This window comes from Somniosus microcephalus, chromosome 29 (genome assembly GCF_052327205.1).
Source record: "Somniosus microcephalus isolate GS21.2 chromosome 29, FLI_Smic_1.0, whole genome shotgun sequence".
Lineage (NCBI taxonomy): Eukaryota > Metazoa > Chordata > Chondrichthyes > Squaliformes > Somniosidae > Somniosus > Somniosus microcephalus.
In genome coordinates this window covers 23,410,891-23,429,667 of record NC_141015.1, presented here as the reverse complement: position 1 = coordinate 23,429,667, position 18,777 = coordinate 23,410,891, and the positions used below count along the sequence as shown (strand labels likewise).

The following is an 18,777-nucleotide window of genomic DNA, read 5'->3' as shown; positions in this document are numbered from 1 at the left end:
TTCAACCCAGCACTACCAATTCGGTTGGCGTGTGATGCATCACCCTATGGCATTGGAGTGGTGCTGTCGCACAAATTCGCGGACGGCTCGGAGAGGCCAGTAGCCTTTGCGTCTCGGTCACTAACCTCAGCCGAGCGTAACTACACCCAGATCGACAGGGAGGCCCTCAGCCTAGTGTGGGGATTGAAAAAGTTCAACCACTATCTGCACGGGCAGAAGTTCACCTTGCTGACTGACCACCAACCACTTGTCCCCATCTTTAATCCAAAGAAGGGCATTCCGGTGATGACTGCGCAACGGCTACAAAGATGGTCCCTTTTTCTAGGGGCGAACCAATATGAAATTGAGCATAAGGGCACGAAACAGCATGGAAACGCTGATGGGCTATCACGCCTGCCACTGCCTACTGCGGAGGAAGCACCAGCAGTGGACCCTGTCGAAATATTTTATTCGACTATAATTGAACGCTTGCCAGTAACTAACGCTGATATAGAGAAGGAGACCCGAAATGACCCGACATTGTCTCGGGTATATGACTTGACGGTGAAGGGATGGCCAACACATGGCGACTCACTGATGCCAGCATTCTCATCCAGAAGAGAACAGCTGTCAGTATGCCAGGGGACCTTGATGTGTGGATCCCGAGTGGTAATTCCACCCAAGTTAAGGGAGAGAGTGCTCAATGAGCTTCACGAAGGCCATCTGGGAGGGGTGAAAATGAAAAGCCTTGCTAGGGCTTATGTGTGGTGGCCGGGGATCGATCAGCAAATCGAGGACCTGACAAAGAGCTGCTCAGGATGCCAGAAGGTCCAAAATGCACCACCACATGCCCCTCTACACCCATGGGAGTGGCCCTCATCTCCATGGCAACGGGTGCATATTGATTTTGCTGGTCCATTCATGGACTCAATGTTTTTAATAGCCGTGGATGCGCACTCGAAATGGCCTGAGGTGATCAAAATGTCCTCCACCACCACGGAGAAAACTATTGCAGTCCTACGGACCATATTTGCCAGGAATGGCTTGCCAGAGCAGATTTGCTCTGATAACGGACCACAGTTTGTGTCCGAAGAGTTTCGAAGATTTATGAAAAGGAATGGGGTAAGGCATTACACATCCGCCCCGTATCATCCAGCCACAAATGGATTGGCTGAGAGGTTCGTACAAACCTTTAAAAAAGCAGTAAGGGCCATGTGCGATGACAACATTCCACTGCAGCATAAGGTGGACAATTTCCTGTTAGCCTACAGAAATGCGACACATGCAGTCACCAACCAGACCCCGGTCATGGTGTTCTTTAACCGAAGGTTGAGATCTCGTCTGGATTTGCTCAGACCAAATGTACGAAGAGATGTTGAGAATAAGCAATTCCAGCACATCAATGAGAAGCCGACAAGGAGCTTCAATGTAGGGCAACCAGTCTTGGCCCGTGAATACCGAACAGAGAAATGGCAACCAGGAACGATATGGACACGGCAGGGGCCACTAATGTACACAGTGGATGTTGGGGAGAACATTGTGAGATGCCATGTTGACCAGCTCCTAGAGTCACAGGAACGAGTCAACCCCCTGTCTCGCGTATCTGGTGATGAACCCGACATACAGGTAGCATCTACCTCCGAAACAGTAGCATCGGAAGCTGATGAACCAACCGACGACAGGGGGCCAGAATCGCCTCCGCACCAAGAGCAAGACACTCAGGAAAGGCGCTATCCAGAAAGGATCAGGAAGCCTCCCCAAAGACTGAATTTATAAATAGACTATTTTCAGTTAATGTTGCATGTTAAAAGTGTTAATTGTAATTAGTTGATATTTAATTGTTAAATGAATGTTATGGTACTGTTAATCTAAAAGGGGAGGAATTGTAGCGTATGTACCTTTAAGGGGAGAACTACCTTTTACAGCTCCTGTATACTGTAGTACCGGCAGTGACCACACCTGTATATAAACCCTGAGTAGGGACCTGTAGAGTTAGTTTTAGAGTAACCCTCATCCAGTAAACACCTGTTGATTGTTCCCTGCAGTCTCTTGTCTAATTATTGAAGGATACACAACATCAAGATACACGGATCTAACAATTAGGTGTGACCACTCTTTCAGCTACACATTCGGGTATTTCATTGTAACATTATTTCATTCAGAAATGGAAAGGATCGTCACTTAAAACATCGCCTGACAAATATGGCCTTCATGTGCTTATTAAGAAAGGGCAAGTTTTTTTTAACCTTGGCTGTCAGGTCATGAAACTTTTAGCTGTTCAGCATGGATGCACCATCCTGTTGGCAGTTTCCTACCAGGTATGTTGAGTATTTGTTTGATGCCCATCCCCCACGGCAGTAACACACCCTTCTTCATTACATGGTCAATGAGGATATCCAGGTCCTGGTCACTGAATCTCCCTCTGTGCAATCTCTGCTCAGTCATTCAAGGCAGAATTTCAGTTGAATAAATTAATACTTGCCTATTTATACGAATTAATTGGCAATATATACGTTTAACAAGTTTGAAAACAGCTTTTTTACAAGTGGGTCCGATTTGCCAGTTCAATTCCTCCTGTGCTGGTGGATTCACAAGTCACGGGTGCCAAGCAAGGAAAATGGCCATTTTAAAAAGCTCTGTTAAATTTTACTGGACACAATCTATTAACATAATCAGCTAGAAGTAGAAACAAGCCTTGAGTGCTCATAGTTCTCAGAGTTAGCGTGGAGTATGTGCAACGTAACACGTTCATGTAATTAAACAGTCATGTTTTGCCACTGGCACAAACCACTGAAAGGACACAGAGCAGGTCAACCATTTTAAGTACTGAATGTCTTTTGAAACTTGCACTGCCCAAAAATGATTTTTCTTTCAGATAAAAAAAGATTTTCACAGACTGCTTTATAATAATAGGCTCGTTTGTACGTTGGGGAAAGGCTCCAAACAGTTGCAAGCATTTATCATAGGTCCTACTTCCTGATTTATTCTTTTCTTCTTTTCAATGTTGGTGACCTTGGTTCCGAACTTCAAAAAAAAAATCTTTTATGATGGAATTACCAGATCTCTAATTCAATGTGTTGTTGAATACAATGGATGGTTTCAGGCCACCATCTAGATTTCTTGCTTTCACATTCATCCTCAGCATTCAAAGGAGAAACTCCCCCATCATTAGGTTGCTGTGGAATCAATATCAACAAATGATTGATTCCCATTGCACTGTGATACTGACAAACACACACTCGAAGCATTGATTTTAGAATTTAAATCTGTTCTTGCTGTAACTTATTTGTTCGTGTGACTCTCATTCAAAATATAAATATTATTTTAAAACTGTTTAGCTCTGGAACTAGCAGCTCATCCTGTCTTCATTTTTTTTACAATGGTACTTGACATTTACTTACAGGGTACCAGATATAATGGCAATCATGGACTCAAAAGCAGGGCTATCATGTGATTTTTTTTTAACCAATTCAGGATTTGTTTTAGTATTCGCTTTATCTGTACCAGGATTACCACCAACTTCCACCATCTACAAGGCACAAGTAAGGAATGTGGTGGAATACTCTCCACTTGCCTGGATGAGTGCAGCTCCAACAACACTCAAGAAGCTCGACACCATCCAGGACAAAGTGGTCCGCTTGATTGGCACCCCATCCACCACCTTAAACATTCACTCCCTCCACCATAAGGCACACCGTGGCTGCAGTGTGTACCATCTACAAGATGCACTGCAGCAACTCACCAAGGCTTCTTCGGCAGCACCTCCCAAACCCGCGACCTCTTCCACCTAGAAGGACAAGGGCAGCAGGCGCATGGGAACACCACCACCTCCAAGTTCCGCTCCAAGTCACACACCACCCTGACTTGGAAACATATCGCCGATCCTTGATCGTCGCTGGGTCAAAATCCCTTCACCACACGGACTGCAGCGGTTCAAGAAGGTGGCTCACCACCACCTTCTCAAGGGCAATTAGGGATAGGCAATAAATGCTGGCCTTGCCAGCGACGCCCACATCCCATAAACAAATTTTAAAAAAAGGACAATCAATGGGTTGGGCAAAAGATGTGTTCCTGCTTGTCCCTAAACAAGATGGAGTTACAAGGCTGTGATTCCCATTCTAACATCTATAACCTTTGAGAACTGATTGTGTATCTTGAGCTTTGAGGTAGTTACTGCTTTAACATTATCCTCACTATCTTTTTTTTGATAAACAATATAGACAGTTTGATTTTTATACAAAGGAATTCTCCATTTCCAGCAACTTACGCTTATTCAGAACTGAGGCAGATTATTGAGTACCTGTTACAAGAATTGTGACTTAAACAAAAAGATACTTCTGACCATGTGGTTGCTGGACAAGTGGTGTACACAGTAATATATATTATAAGGATATATACCAATGAATCTCCTTTGCTTTGCTCACCTTAAATTGCTTGATGTTCCATAACAGGAGCGATACTGTTGCTAAGATGGAGCTGCGCTTAAGATGGCCTCAGCCATTAAGACTACAGAATTTAATTTTTGTAAATCTTGGGCTCAGTTGGAGATTAATTGTAATTTCTGAAGGAAGTTTTTAGCTTGGGAGAGCCAGCATGAACTAATGGCCTTTTTTCCCCATTTTTGACACTTTTAACTGTAAAGTATGAAGTATAACGAACAATCTCGAGCAGCGACTTCATATTTCGCAATTATAGAAATACTAGCAGATCTCCCATGGCATTGCGCACTGTATGTCAGTTAATGCATGGCTTTATAAGGACAACAATAATAAAGAGAAGGACATGCATTTATATAGCGCCTTTCATGACAACCGGACATCTCAAAGCGCTTAACAGCCAATGAAGTACTATTTGAAGTGTATTCACTGTTGTAATGTGGGAAACGCAGCAGCCAATTTGCGGGGTCCCACAAACAACAATGTGATAATGACCAGATAATCTGTTTTTGTTATGTTGGTTGAGGGATAAATATTGGCCAGGACAGCAGGAGAACGCCCCTGCTCTTCTTCAAAATAGTGCCATGGGATCTTTTACGCCCACCTGAAAGAGCAGACGGGGTCTCGGTTTAACGTCTCATCCGAAAGACGGCACCTCCGACAGTGCCGCACTCCATCAGCACTGCACTGGAGTGTCAGCTTAGGTTTTTGTGCTCAAGTCTCTGGAGTGGGACTTAGAACCCACAACCTGCTGACTCCGAGGCAAGTGTGCTACCCACTGAGCCACAGCTGACAACAATAATGGGCCGGATTTTCCGATCAGAGGCTTCCTGCATGCTGATGCCTCCGATCGGAACAAATCTACGCGCTTACCTGCTGGCTACATAGGTCCTGAGACTTCTGCTCCTGGGCTTCTCCTGGTCCGTGCGTGCAGAGGCCCAGGTATCCCAGGGGCGCAGGCGGTTCGCAAGCATCCCTGGGATCACGTGGGCCATGGGGAACCAATCAAAGAAGAGAATCCCCCATCACACGTTTGACAGGTCTCTATACATAGACCTGTCAAAAGTATGAATGGGGATCACATTAAAAAACAGTTAAACATTAAATAAAATGTTTTTTAAATCACGTTTTTAAAATTAGTTAAAATTACATTAAATTAAATATTTTAAACAAAAATTTAATTTTTTGAAAAAAATAATTGAAGTTTTTTACAGGGCTAAAAGTAAACTTACCTATTTTAAAAGTATTTTTAAATTATAAATGAATTTAAAAAAAAAAATTTTTAAACTCTCATGCTGGTAAAAGCAGGCCTTACGCCCACCTGCTTTTACCAGGCGTAAGATTTTTAAAGGTTTTCAGCGGGCAGAGGTTGTGCAGAAAGCAGAACTCTCTGCCCGCGGAGGCCCTTCTCCCGGGCAGGCAGAGGATCTGTCAAGAGAATTCTTCACAGATCGGAAGTGCCGGGTTTTAGTGCATGCACTTCGCATGCATTCAAACCGGCACTTGCGCGGCCCCTAAGGGTGCGTACACACCTCGTACCCACCCGTGGGGGTCAGAAAATCCAGGCCAATAAAGAGAAAGACTTGCATTTATATAGCACCTTTCACAACCTCAAGACATCCCAAAGTGCTTTACAGCCAATGAAGTACTTTTTGAAGTGTAGTCACTGTTGTAATGTAGGGAAATGTGGCAGACAATTTGCACAATGTTATACCCTGTATTATTCTGCTTAGGTGCAGCCATGTCCCTTTAAATCCGCACTATCTAATTATTATTAAGGAAAAGTAAAAGAAAATCTGGGAGGTGTTCAAAATTATGAATGGTTTTGATAAGCTAAGTAGGGGACGAACTATTTGCATTGGTCGGTGAGTCACGACCAGAGAGCGTACATTTAATGTCATCACTGAATGAACAAAGGGAGAGATTAGTAGAAAAATGATTATGTAAAGGGTCATTAGGACATGAACAGTGGGGTGAGCAGAATTGATAACAGTTTTTAAAAAGGTAGTGGATGAATATTTGAAAAAGAAAAATTTAAATGAGTACAGGGAGAGGACAGAAAGCCAGCACAGGTACAATGGGCCAAATGGCCTTCTTCGGCACTGTATAATTCAATGATCGTGATTCTAAACAGAGGTTCGGGTTATGTGGAGCTTAATTGTTGTTTGGTCAGGGACCTTTGTAAATGGAATGTGATTGTCAATTTCAGGCTGGAGGTTAGAAGGGCAAGTCAGCATTTTAAGATTGTTTGTGACATCTGTAAAAATGTTCAACATCTGGAGTGTGACATCTGCTGTGCCATTTTTTGATGTGCTTTTGATAGCTGGATGGAGAGGCAGAGAAAGAAAGCCAGTTGTTTCCCAACCTTGTTTTATCTAACCTTGAAATATTTTGGAGAGATTGTTGACCGAACAAGGAGAGAAGGCAAGCACTGTCAAGCTGGAGAAACTGCCAACCACAACAATAAGTAAGCTCAGGACCTATTGAGGCCACTTCTCCACTGGGACTACCTGAGCAGTGGCCTTAAAGGGCCAGCCTAAGTTAGCAGCTAAACATTACAACTGTGTTCCAAATGCTTGAGTAAGCAATGCCATGGGGATCAGTATTATTGATATATATGTATAAAGTCTAATTATTGATGAGGAAGATTAAAATAAGATCTTTAGATAGATATATATATAGATCAAGAGAGAGTGAGAGTGAGAGTGAGTGTGAGAGAGAGAGAGTGTGTGAGAGTGAGGGTGTGAGAGAGAGTGAGAGTGTGTGAGAGAGTGAGAGTGTGTGAGAGTGTGAGAGAGAGTGAGAGAGTGTGTGAGAGAGTGAGGGCGTGTGAGAGAGAGTGAGAGAGTGTGAGAGAGAGTGAGAGTGTGTGAGAGAGTGAGAGAGTGTGTGAGAGAGTGAGAGAGTGTGTGAGAGAGTGAGAGTGTGAGAGAGTGTGAGAGTGTGAGAGTGTGAGAGAGTGAGAGAGTGTGAGAGTGTGAGAGTGTGAGAGAGAGTGAGAGTGTGTGAGAGAGTGAGAGAGTGTGTGATAGAGTGAGAGTGTGAGAGAGAGTGAGAAAGTGTGAGAGAGTGAGAGAGAGTGAGAGTGTGAGAGAGAGTGAGAGTGAGAGAGAGTGAGAGAGAGTGAGAGAGTGTGAGAGAGTGAGAGAGAGTGAGAGAGAGTGAGAGAGTGTGTGAGAGAGTGAGTGTGAGAGAGTGAGAGAGTGTGTGAGAGAGTGAGAGTGTGAGAGAGAGTGAGAGAGTGAGAGAGAGTGAGAGAGTGAGAGAGTGTGAGAGAGTGTGAGAGAGTGAGAGAGTGTGTGAGAGAGTGAGTGTGAGAGAGTGAGAGAGTGAGTGTGAGAGAGTGAGAGAGTGTGTGAGAGAGTGAGAGTGTGAGAGAGAGTGAGAGTGTATGAGAGAGTGAGAGAGTGTGAGAGAGTGAGAGTGAGAGAGAGTGAGAGTGTGTGAGAGAGTGAGAGAGAGAGTGTGAGAGAGAGTGAGAGAGTGTGAGAGAGTGAGTGTGTGAGAGAGTGAGAGTGTGTGAGAGAGTGTGAGAGAGTGTGAGAGAGTGAGAGAGTGTGAGAGAGTGAGAGTGTGAGAGAGTGAGAGAGTGTGAGAGAGTGAGAGTGTGAGAGTGTGAGTGTGTGAGAGAGAGAGAGTGAGAGAGAGTGAGAGTGTGTGAGAGAGTGAGAGAGAGAGTGTGAGAGAGAGTGAGAGAGTGTGAGAGAGTGAGTGTGTGAGAGAGTGAGAGTGTGTGAGAGAGTGTGAGAGAGTGAGAGAGTGTGAGAGAGTGAGAGTGTGAGAGAGTGAGAGAGTGTGAGAGAGTGAGAAAGTGAGAGTGTGAGAGTGTGAGTGTGTGAGAGAGAGAGAGAGTGAGAGAGAGTGAGAGTGTGTGAGAGAGTGAGAGAGTGAGAGTGTGAGAGTGAGAGAGAGAGAGCGTGTGAGAGAGAGAGAGTGAGTGTGTGAGAGAGTGAGAGAGAGAGTGTGTGAGAGTGAGAGAGTGAGAGAGTGTGAGAGAGTGAGAGAGTGAGAGAGAGTGAGAAAGTGAGAGTGTGAGAGTGTGAGTGTGTGAGAGAGAGAGAGAGTGAGAGAGTGAGAGTGAGAGTGTGAGAGAGAGTGAGAGAGTGAGAGAGAGAGAGCGTGTGAGAGAGAGAGAGTGAGAGAGAGTGAGTGAGTGTGAGAGTGAGAGAGAGAGTGTGTGAGAGTGAGAGAGTGTGAGAGAGTGAGAAAGTGAGAGTGAGAAAGTGAGAGTGTGAGAGTGTGAGTGTGTGAGAGTGTGTGAGAGAGTGAGAGAGTGAGAGTGTGAGAGAGAGAGAGTGTGTGAGAGTGAAAGTGTGAGAGAGAGTGAGAGAGAGAACGTGTGTGAGAGAGTGAGAGTGTGTGAGAGAGTGAGAGAGAGAGAGTGTGTGAGAGTGAGAGTGTGTGAGAGAGTGAGAGAGAGAGTGTGTGAGAGTGAGAGTGTGAGAGAGAGTGAGAGAGTGAGAGTGTGTGAGAGTGAGAGTGTGTGAGAGAGTGAGAGTGTGTGAGAGAGTGAGAGAGAGAGAGTGTGAGAGAGTGAGAGTGTGTGAGAGAGTGAGAGTGTGTGAGAGAGTGAGAGTGTGTGAGAGAGTGAGAGAGAGAGTGTGTGAGAGAGTGAGAGTGTGAGAGAGAGTGAGAGTGTGTGAGAGAGAGAGAGTGAGAGTGTGTGAGAGAGTGAGAGAGTGAGAGAGTGAGAGTGTGTGAGAGAGTGAAAGAGAGAGAGTGTGTGAGAGTGAGAGTGTGTGAGAGAGTGAGAGTGTGTGAGAGAGTGAGAGAGTGTGAGAGAGTGAGAGAGTGTGAGAGAGAGAGAGAGTGTGTGAGAGAGTGAGAGTGTGTGAGAGAGAGTGAGAGTGTGTGAGAGAGTGAGAGAGAGAGTGAGAGTGAGAGTGAGAGTGAGAGTGTGAGAGTGAGAGTGAAAGCGAGAGAGAGAGAGCTGTGGGTTCAAATCCCACGCCAGGTACTTGAGCACATAAAGCTAGGCTAACACTCCAGGGCAGTGCTGAGGGAGTGCTGCACTGTCGGAGGTGCCATCTTTCGGATGAGACGTTAAACCGAGGCCCCGCCTGCTCTCTCAGGTGGGCGTAAAAGATCCCATGGCACTACTTTGAAGAAGAGCAGGGGAGTTATCCCCGGTGTCCTGGGGCCAATATTTATCCCTCAACCAACATAACAAAAACAGTTATCATATGGCTGTTTCTGGGAGCTTTCTGTGCGCAAATTGGCTGCTGCGTTTCCTACATTACAACAGTAACTCCACTTCAAAAGTACTTCATTGGCTGTAAAGCGCTTTGAGACGTCTGGTGGTCATGAAAGGCGCTATATAAATACAAGTCTTTCTTTCCATATAGATAGATATATATAGAGAGATAGATATAGCTATATTATATGTGGTTTCTATCTAATTATATACATTTCGAAATATACACAGAATTAGATAGAAAGCATAAAGTTTGAATCAACAGAAACTTTACTTCGAGCTCCAACAGCTACATTTGAAAAATCCCGACTGTAAATTAAAACTTTTGACTCCTCAGGACCGAGCGCTGGTGCTTCTAATGATCTTTCACACTAAGACAACGCAAAGGCATTTAAGACGAAGAAAATAAACAGGCTTCCAGTGCAGTCATTTATCAAAGGCTTGATAGGCTGTCGGCAGGCTACATGTTAAGGGAGATCACAAAATGAATAATGTTTCGTCTGATCACAATTTACTTAATTACAGTCCTTTTGTCGAGGAGCGAAAGCAGGAGTTGCAGAAACACCAATTTCATGCATTCGTGCATGAGTTATGTCTCAAAGCTGCATTTTCCAGATGGTAACATTTTCACTGGAAGAACTAATGATGTGGATATATTCAGAGGAAAACCAATAAAGGAGTCTTTAACCTTCAACAACAAAAGCTTGTTCTACAAAACGTTCCAAGGGATAAATTAACAAATATCAATTACACTGCTCGCTGAGGTGTAATCAGCTGTAATAATCAAAATTAATTTTTAAAAATAATTAAACAGACCCTAGGGCAAATTGTCTATGCTCTCCAGTATGACATCACAGCATACATTTGTACCTGTGACTGAAATCTCATTGTGCTAACAATCCTCCCGTCTAAAGTATGTTACTTTGAACTGCACAGCTCTCCGAAATTAGCAAGACCAGCACACCCTCGCTTAATTCACAGCTCCAAATCCAGGTTTCTCGTGAAGTTCTAGCTAATTACTACACTTGCACGCTAAATGATAGAAAGACGCTCATCCTGAATTTAGCTCTGGTGAATAATACTTCCACTCCTTGAGTTGGGATCGCAGACCAATGCGAATCGCTACGAACTAAGGCAATTCCCAGGGCAGCATCTAGACGGAGGAAAATTACAGTCTGTTCAACAGGCAGGGGAATTAATCACATGTCCGTGAAGTGGATAGGGATGAAGAGGACTGCAACTTGTTAGAAAGTGTCTGAGTCTGAATCTGAACAGAACGTCCACAGCACAGAAAGGATGCGATTGCACTAGAGGGGGTGCACAGGAGAGTTATGAGGATGTTGCCTGGGCTGGGGAATTTTAGCTATGAGGAAAGATTGGCTAGGCTGGGGTTGTTTTCTTTGGAACAGAGGAGGCTGAGGGGAGACCTAATTGAGGTGTATAAAATTATGAGGGGCCTAGATAGAGTAGATAGGAAGGACCTATTTCCCTTAGCAGAAGGGTCAATAACCAGGGGGCATAGACAAAGTAATTGGTCGGAGGTTTAGAGGGGATTTGATGAGAAATCTTTTCACCCAGAGGGTGGTGGGGGTCTGGAACTCACTGCCTGAAAGTCTTCTATGTAACCCCAACACTCCTGCTGAGCTCCAATACAATGAAAGCCATAGCACGACCAGTAGCCTCATTGAGCAGACGACCGGCGTCTTGAAACAACGGTTCCGGTGTCTTGACCACTCTGGAGGAGCCCTGCAGTACTCTCCCGAGCGAATCTCGCTTTTCATTGTTGTGTGCTGCCTGCTTCACAACCTCGCAATTATGAGGACCCAGCCATTGCCATCGGGATTGGTGCACCACCTCAGGAGGAGGAAGAGGGAGAGGAGGAGGAGGCGGAGGATGAAGAGGCGAATCAGCAGCAACAACGTGGGAGGGAGGTGCTCAATATAGATAAGGGAGTGAAAGGTTATGGAGAGCGGGCAGGGAAGTGGCTTTGAGCCCAAGATCAGCCATGATCTTATTGAATGGTGGAGCAGGCTCAAGGGGCCAAGTGGCCTATTCCTGCTCCTATTTCTTATGTGCTTATCACATTTAAAATGTACTTGGATATGCACTTGAAGTGCCGTAACCTACAAGGCTACGGACCAAGTGCTGGAAAGTGGGATTAGGGTGGATAGCTCTTTGTCGGCCAGCACGGACAAGATGGGCCAAATGGCCTCCTTCTGTGCTGTAAATTTCTATGATTTCTATGAGTACAATTTATGCACTTCCGAGAATCCCGGCTGACTTGACTTCCCCAGCTAAGGGTCACTGAGATCAAGTGTAGAACCAGCCAGGCTGAGATCATCTAACACAGCACAAAGGAGCGTTCAAACCCAGGGCTTTCCCACTCTGCGGGATTCAGTTCCACAAGGCCTTCAGGGGACCAGAAGTCGCTCTGTTGCACATGAAACAAATACTGGAAGACAACTATTAAAGAATTTAGATTCCTCCCTCTCCATCACGCACCCCACCACCCCCCCCCCCCCCGCCCCCACCACCCCGTCCCATTAAAAAGGCTAGTTACAGTAGGTTTGTTTCTTTGACAAATGTCGCTAAATTCAGAAGCAAATCACTGTTGGGCTGATTTGCACTGTTTTATGTATTTACCTGGGTAAATGTTGTGCGATGCATACATCCTAGTGAGGGGCACCTTTGATAGTTCATAAGTGAATGCTTCATCTTTTTGAACACCAGTTGTTAAATTTTGAATGTTAACTATATTGTACAAGATTCATTGAAACTGCTCAACTGTTTCTGTATGATAAATGTCATCAGATTGAAATACTAAACATACGGTGTGGAGTGAGCCTGGCTCAGTGGTAACATTCCCACTGTAACTCCAATGAGCGGGATACCAGGGCTCCAGCCGTTGAATACTGGGTACTTGATCAGCTCTGATGGACGGGTCACATCGTCTGCATGCCCGATACGAGACTCCCAAAACAAGCGCTCTACTCGGAGCTCCGATACGGCAAGAGAGCCCCAGGTGGGCAGAGGAAACGCTTCAAGGACACCCTCAAAGCCTCCTTGAAAAAGTGTAACATCCCCACCGACACCTGGGAATCCCTGGCCCAAGACCGCACAAAGTGGAGGAGGAGCATCCCGGAAGGCGTCGAACACCTCGAGTCTCTTCGCCGGGAGCAAGCAGAAGCCAAGCGCAAACAGCGGAAGGAGCGCACGTCAACCCAAGCACCCCACCCACCCGCCCCTTCAATCTCCGTCTGCCCCACCTGTGACAGAGACTGTAGGTCCCTCATTGGACTCATCAGTCACCTAAGAACTCATTTTTAATGTGGAAGCAAGTCATCCTCGGTTCCGAGGGACTGCCTAAGAAGAAGAAGACGACGACTTTCAACTGGAGCGAAGACTAAAATGGTGATCTTTCAAGAAACAAGATGGTACAGTTGCTCAGTTATTTTCTGATATAGCTGTGCGAATCTGACTGGAAAGACAGTACTGTGAACGGATACCTTTATATTCAGGCGCTCAGCCTCCTTCAAAAGTCGTTTGCCAACTGAACGCACGGCTGTTGACAGACTCCCAGGCAGCCACTCGGGCTTACTCTGCTGAAGCTGTGCAGCTACACTTTTACTCGACAAATTCTTCTTCTCCGAAGCTGAGGAAACAAATTATACTTCCGATTTAAAAAGAGGGACACGGAATCGTCTGCAAAAACCTTAGCGTTTATCTTAAACGAATGCTTGGGATTTTTACAAAAATGCAATAGATTAAAACCAGAAGCATTTATAATTCAGTTAAAGCATTCATAGTTCATTTCCACCCCCCCCCCCCCAAATTCTTTATTGATCTGCCATAGGAAGGACCACATGCCATTTCATAGAACAGGTGTCATTCTCCAGATCAGGAATGTGTCTTTCTGGCCTCACCTACTGGGAGCGCATGTCAGGAACCTCACCCGCCTGTCAGGGAATCTTGAGTGGTGGCCCCATCATTTTAGTGCGTTCATTTTAACAGTGCAATTTCCTAACATGAGCTCCCAGTGGGTGAGGCTCCATGTCTGGCTGGTTATGGATAACAACCGGAAGGATTAAGTAGGATACACGTGGACTGAGTAACATTAATTCTCGACAAAGAACATTCATTTCATTAGTAACACAACAATGCTGGTAGAATGTAACAAGCTAATAATCACACCAAGATATAGTGTGATATACAAGAAACTTTGGTTTATCCGGAGGTTAACTGTCCGGAATGCTCGAGCCACCGGCAAAATTCAGGAGTCGGTTCAGTAAGTTTTTTTTCTTTTCGTTGCTTTTTTTTCACTAGTCAGGCTCTGCAAGGTCTAGCTAAAGCTGTTGCTTAGCTACAGAGACGCTTGTAAGCTACGGCCGACTGTTTAGAAGCTGTTGCTAAGCAACAGGGTTTGTTGCTAGATACGGAGCTCAAAAGCTTCTGTATGTTTTAACATTAGCGCTGGTTTGTCCGGCAGTTTTGATGGGACGGCAACAGCTCGGTCCCGTCGGTGCCGGATATCACAAAGTTTCCTGTAACTCTATAAATACACAGGTGGAGTTGGGCTGGGTGGTGCAGTGGGTTAGACAATGACCTTTCTATTCTGGAAACGGTGTTCAAACCTAGATCAGTCTGATGAGGTGAAGGTCTCCTCTGCCCGCTATCTGTAAGAGCCCTGTGTGAAATGAGTTTGGATAGTGACAGTCCAGCTCTTAGTGACCATGGACCCATGAGTACTGAACGACTAGGCCTGTATTCACTCGAGTTTAGAAGAATGAGAGGGGATCTCATTGAAACATATAAAATTCTGACAGGGCTAGACAGGCTGGATGCAGGGAGGATGTTTCCCCTGGCTGGGGGCTCTAGAACGAGGGGTCACAGTCTCAGGATACAGGGTAGGACATTTAGGACTGAGATGAGGAGAAATTTCTTCACTCAGAGGGTGGTGAACCTGTGGAATTCTCTACCACAGAAGGCTGTGGAGGCCAAGTCACTGAATATGTTTAAGAAGGAGATAGATAGATTTCTAGACACAAAAAAGGGGTATGGGGAGAGAGCGGGAATATGGTACAGGTAGACTATCCTTTATCCGAACTTCCGAAAACCGAAAACCTCTAAAAACCGAAAGTTTTTTCGTTCAGCGTAAGTCGTGCGCACGATGCCGACCCCCGCCGACGCCGACCCCCGCCGACCCCCACCCCCGACCCCCCGCCGACCCCCCCGCCGACGCCGACCACCCCCGACCCCCCCGCCAACCCCGACCCCTGCCGACCCCCCACCGACCCCCCCGCCGACGCCGACCCCCACCCCCGACCCCCCGCCGACCCCGACCACCCGCCGACCCCCCACCCCCGACGAATTTCCCAGTCTTATAAAATACCTTCTGAAATCTGAAATTTTCCGAAAACTGAAACACGGCTGGTCCCGAGGTTTTCGGATAAAGGATAGTCTACCTGTATTGAGATAGAGGATCAGCCATGATCATACTGAATATGCAGGCTCCTATTTCTCTATGTTTCCATGAACTGGCAGGCTCACTCAGAAAGACCACAGGATGACTTGTGTGGAGAAACGCAAAACTTATGCAGCAGTCATACTTCTCTTGTTGCAACATTGTTGGGATAAGATGAAGGGAGCTTTACTTTGCATCTAACCATGATCCACCTGACCTGTAAACGCTTGATGCTGGGTGCTCACAATGAAAAATATTCCATTCCCCAGCACTAACATCCCTCACTTCAATCAAAATAAAAAATCTGCATGAAAAACAAATGTGGTTCATTTATCTGATTCCACTCTCAATCACAGCAACTGATGCTGCATTCTGGTACTTGTAATAAACTTCCCTGGCCAGTCACAGGGAAGTAATATGTTGGTGAGCACCCGATTGTCAAAGTGAGGTATGGTATAAACCTTACAAATTCATTCCAGTTTACGACTGTACATTTTAGTTATTCGGCATACAGACCTATATATTGATGCCATGCCTTTGTCGCTGACTCTTCCCACAAAGGAGAGATCTCCGAAATTCCTACGACGTTCTCATTAGACCTCTGCTTCACCGAGAGGTCTATCTTGTAGCTGTCCTCCAGGATTTGTCTTCTTTGTAATATAAGATGATTCCACACCCACTCAACTGAATCCATAACTTCCTTTTGAACTTCCAATTAAAAAGAAATATATAAATTTCAATCTCAAAACCTTTGTGTATCACTCAATGTAAAAGGCATATTTTATTTCCCGGACAACGTTGACTAAATATGAAACTATCTACAATACTCAGGTACTGAAAATTGGTTTTGTCAGCAATAAAAGAACTAATAATTATAATCATTAGTTTTCCTCTTGAAAGCCATGACTGGACATTGTGAGGTTAGACAAATTATAGTGCAGAACTTCACAGGGCAGGAGCACATGTTGGAATGTGAAGGAATAAACCATATAACCTATTCAGAAAAATACACCATTCTATGAAATAATTCTGGCCTCATTAAAACATGACAAACTGGGTTTGGAAATCTAGAAACCTAACGATAAAAAAGCTGTGAAAGCATTCTGGCTATAGCGATAAGATAGGTGCTGACACTGAATCAATAACCTTATTGAAACAGAAGGTTAAAGGCTCTGGCAGGCTGAACCTTTCGGAATGAAACAATGGTTCACCCTGGACAAGGTGTTCTAATTTACACTTCATAAAGAAGCACAAACATCTGCCTTCATAAAAATTACATCAAGTAAAAAACACGCCGGCCATAACACCGTTTTTTATGGTAAACTTAGAACACCTAGAGAAGAGACATAAGCCAACAAATTTGGTGTGCTGCGCCACCAGTTAACGCCCAAAGAGGGCACTTAGTGGGTTTAGCGCCACTGGCCTCGCCTCCCGCAAAATTTAGTGGGACGCTAATGGCGGCGTTAGCCTGTAGCGCTGCGCCGCCACCGATCGCGATATTTGGTCGCGCCCCCCCACTGTAACGCCGGTCGCAATTTGCGACCGGTTCAGGGGGGCCTACCTGCGGCAGTAGTGGCACCAATTAAAGGGGAGGTGCGGGCGGCCATTTTTTTTGCTGGCCACCTGCCAGCACCTCCTTGTGCTGCCGTCCCCGGCCTCCTGAGCCCACCCCCCCCCGCCCCCCGAGCAGTGCCTGCTGTGTCCCAAGAGCCCGGCACTTCTTCTTGGTGCCGGGCTCTTTTGCTGGCACTCACGATCTCCGATCGCGCTGGTGCAGGCCCCTCCCCTTTAAGAAGGGGAGGAAGGCCTGCAGTACCGCAGCGCGCCGTGCCTCAGCATGTGGCGCTGCGGCACGTTGCGCTGTGATATTCAGTTGCAGCGCCCCAAGAGGAATGCGGGGCGCCACGAGCAGCGCCCCGCTTCCATTTGGGGCGCTGAAACTGAATATCGGGCTGGCGCAAGTGGCTCCTTCTGGGGTGGGACTTCCAGCGCCCAGGCGAGCTTGGAAATGGGGCGCCACCGAATTTCTAGGCCATAATTCTATAATGCTACCAGCTGAGATGACTGTAAGAATTGCAGGGGTCAGCAGAAAAATGACTAGAGATAATTCGCTTACTTCAGCAGAAAACTTTAAAGGAAATACCACTGGAAAAGGGTATAAATATTGAACTCTCAAATGGGATAGTAGACTCGCTTTAAAGGGGCAAAGCGATTCTCGGCTTCAGAGGCAGCTCTGTAAGTCTCCAACTCTTGGTATCTCAGGGATCAAAGGTATTTGATTTTGGTGGATATCCTGAATAGAACTTTAAGAACTGTAAAACTGTAGAGAAGTTAAGATTTGAGAGTAAGGTTCTCTGATAATAAGATTGTAAGCTTCCTCTTTATGGAACTGTTAATGTTGCGATTGACTCACCAACTGTAAATTACATGTCGGTTCTTTAATAAATCTATATATTTTTAGAATTGTCTCACATAATACTTCTGTATCAAACTCGTGAACTCAATCTCTGTACACTCTTTGGTGAGGAGCTGCAGAATTCTGGGGGAGTTTTCTGGACCCTCATAATATCCGGAACGTTACAGTCTAGCTAAACTTATTAAAAGTGCTATCTGGAGGACGGTAACATTTTCAGGTTGTTCCTTTCCTTTAGGAAGAGATAGTCCAGACCTTTAGACCCAATTAAGCGTCTTTAGGATTCGGCTACCTCAAACTTTAGTTGAAAGTGAACGTCTGAGGAATACGCCTGATCGGGGGTAGCCCTAAAGGGGCTAGGAACCTGAGCAGGGAGACAGAGGAAAGGGAAACAGGGATAAAAGCAAAAGATAGGAAGGAGAAAAACAAAAGTGGCAGACAGAGAAATCAATGGTTTAAATCAAACGTGGCCACAGTAAATAATAATTCAAATAGGTCTAAGAGCATTAAAAAAACAAGCCTGAAGGCTTTGTGTCTTAATGCGAGGAGCATTTGTAATAAGGTGGATGAATTGGCTGCGCAAATAGAGGTAAATGAATATGATTTGGTTGGGATTACGGAAACATGGCTCAAGGATGGCCAAGACTGGGAACGCAACATCCAGGGGTATTCGATATTCAGGAAAGATAGGCAAAAAGGAAAGGGAGGTGGGGTAGCATTACTGGTTAAAGAAGGGATTAATACAATTGTAATGAAGGATATTAGCTCTGATGATGTGGAATCTGTATGGGTAGAATTGAGAAATACTAAGAGGAAAAAAACATTAGTGGGAGTGGTATATAGACCTCCCAACAGTAAGGAGGAGGTTGGGGATGGCATGAAAAGGGAAATTAAAGAAGCGTGCAATAAGGGCACAGCAGTCATCATGGGTGACTTTAATCTACATATAGATTGGGCCAACCAAATTAGTAACAATACTGTGGAGGAGGAATTCCTGGAGTGTTTACGGGATGGTTTCCTGGACCAATATGTCAAGGAACCAACCAGAGATCAGGCCATCTTAGACTGGGTATTAAGTAACGAGAAAGGATTAATTAGCAATCTTGTTCTATGAGGCCCCTTGGGTCTGAGCGATCATAATATGATCGAATTCTTCATTAAGATGGAGAATGAAGTCGTTGACTCAGAGACTAGGGTCCTCAATTTAAATAAAGGAAACTACGATGGTCTGAGGAGCGAGTTGGGTAGGATTGATTGGGGAATGGCACTCAAAGGGTTGATGGTGGATAGGCAA

At 45.3% G+C, this 18,777-nt stretch overlaps 1 protein-coding gene across 2 annotated transcripts in view; it reads right to left on the bottom strand.

Moving 5' to 3' along the window:
* wdfy4 (WDFY family member 4) overlaps positions 1-18,777 on the bottom strand; it is a 351,018-nt gene that overhangs the window by 194,909 nt on the left and 137,332 nt on the right. For both annotated transcript variants that reach the window (XM_085970369.1, XM_085970368.1), the window contains 2 exons: positions 15,587-15,778; positions 13,116-13,261 (listed from right to left, as the gene is read on the bottom strand). In XM_085970369.1, coding sequence (XP_085826495.1) covers positions 13,116-13,261; positions 15,587-15,778 — 338 coding nt within the window. The remainder of the gene's footprint in view (positions 1-13,115; positions 13,262-15,586; positions 15,779-18,777) is intronic.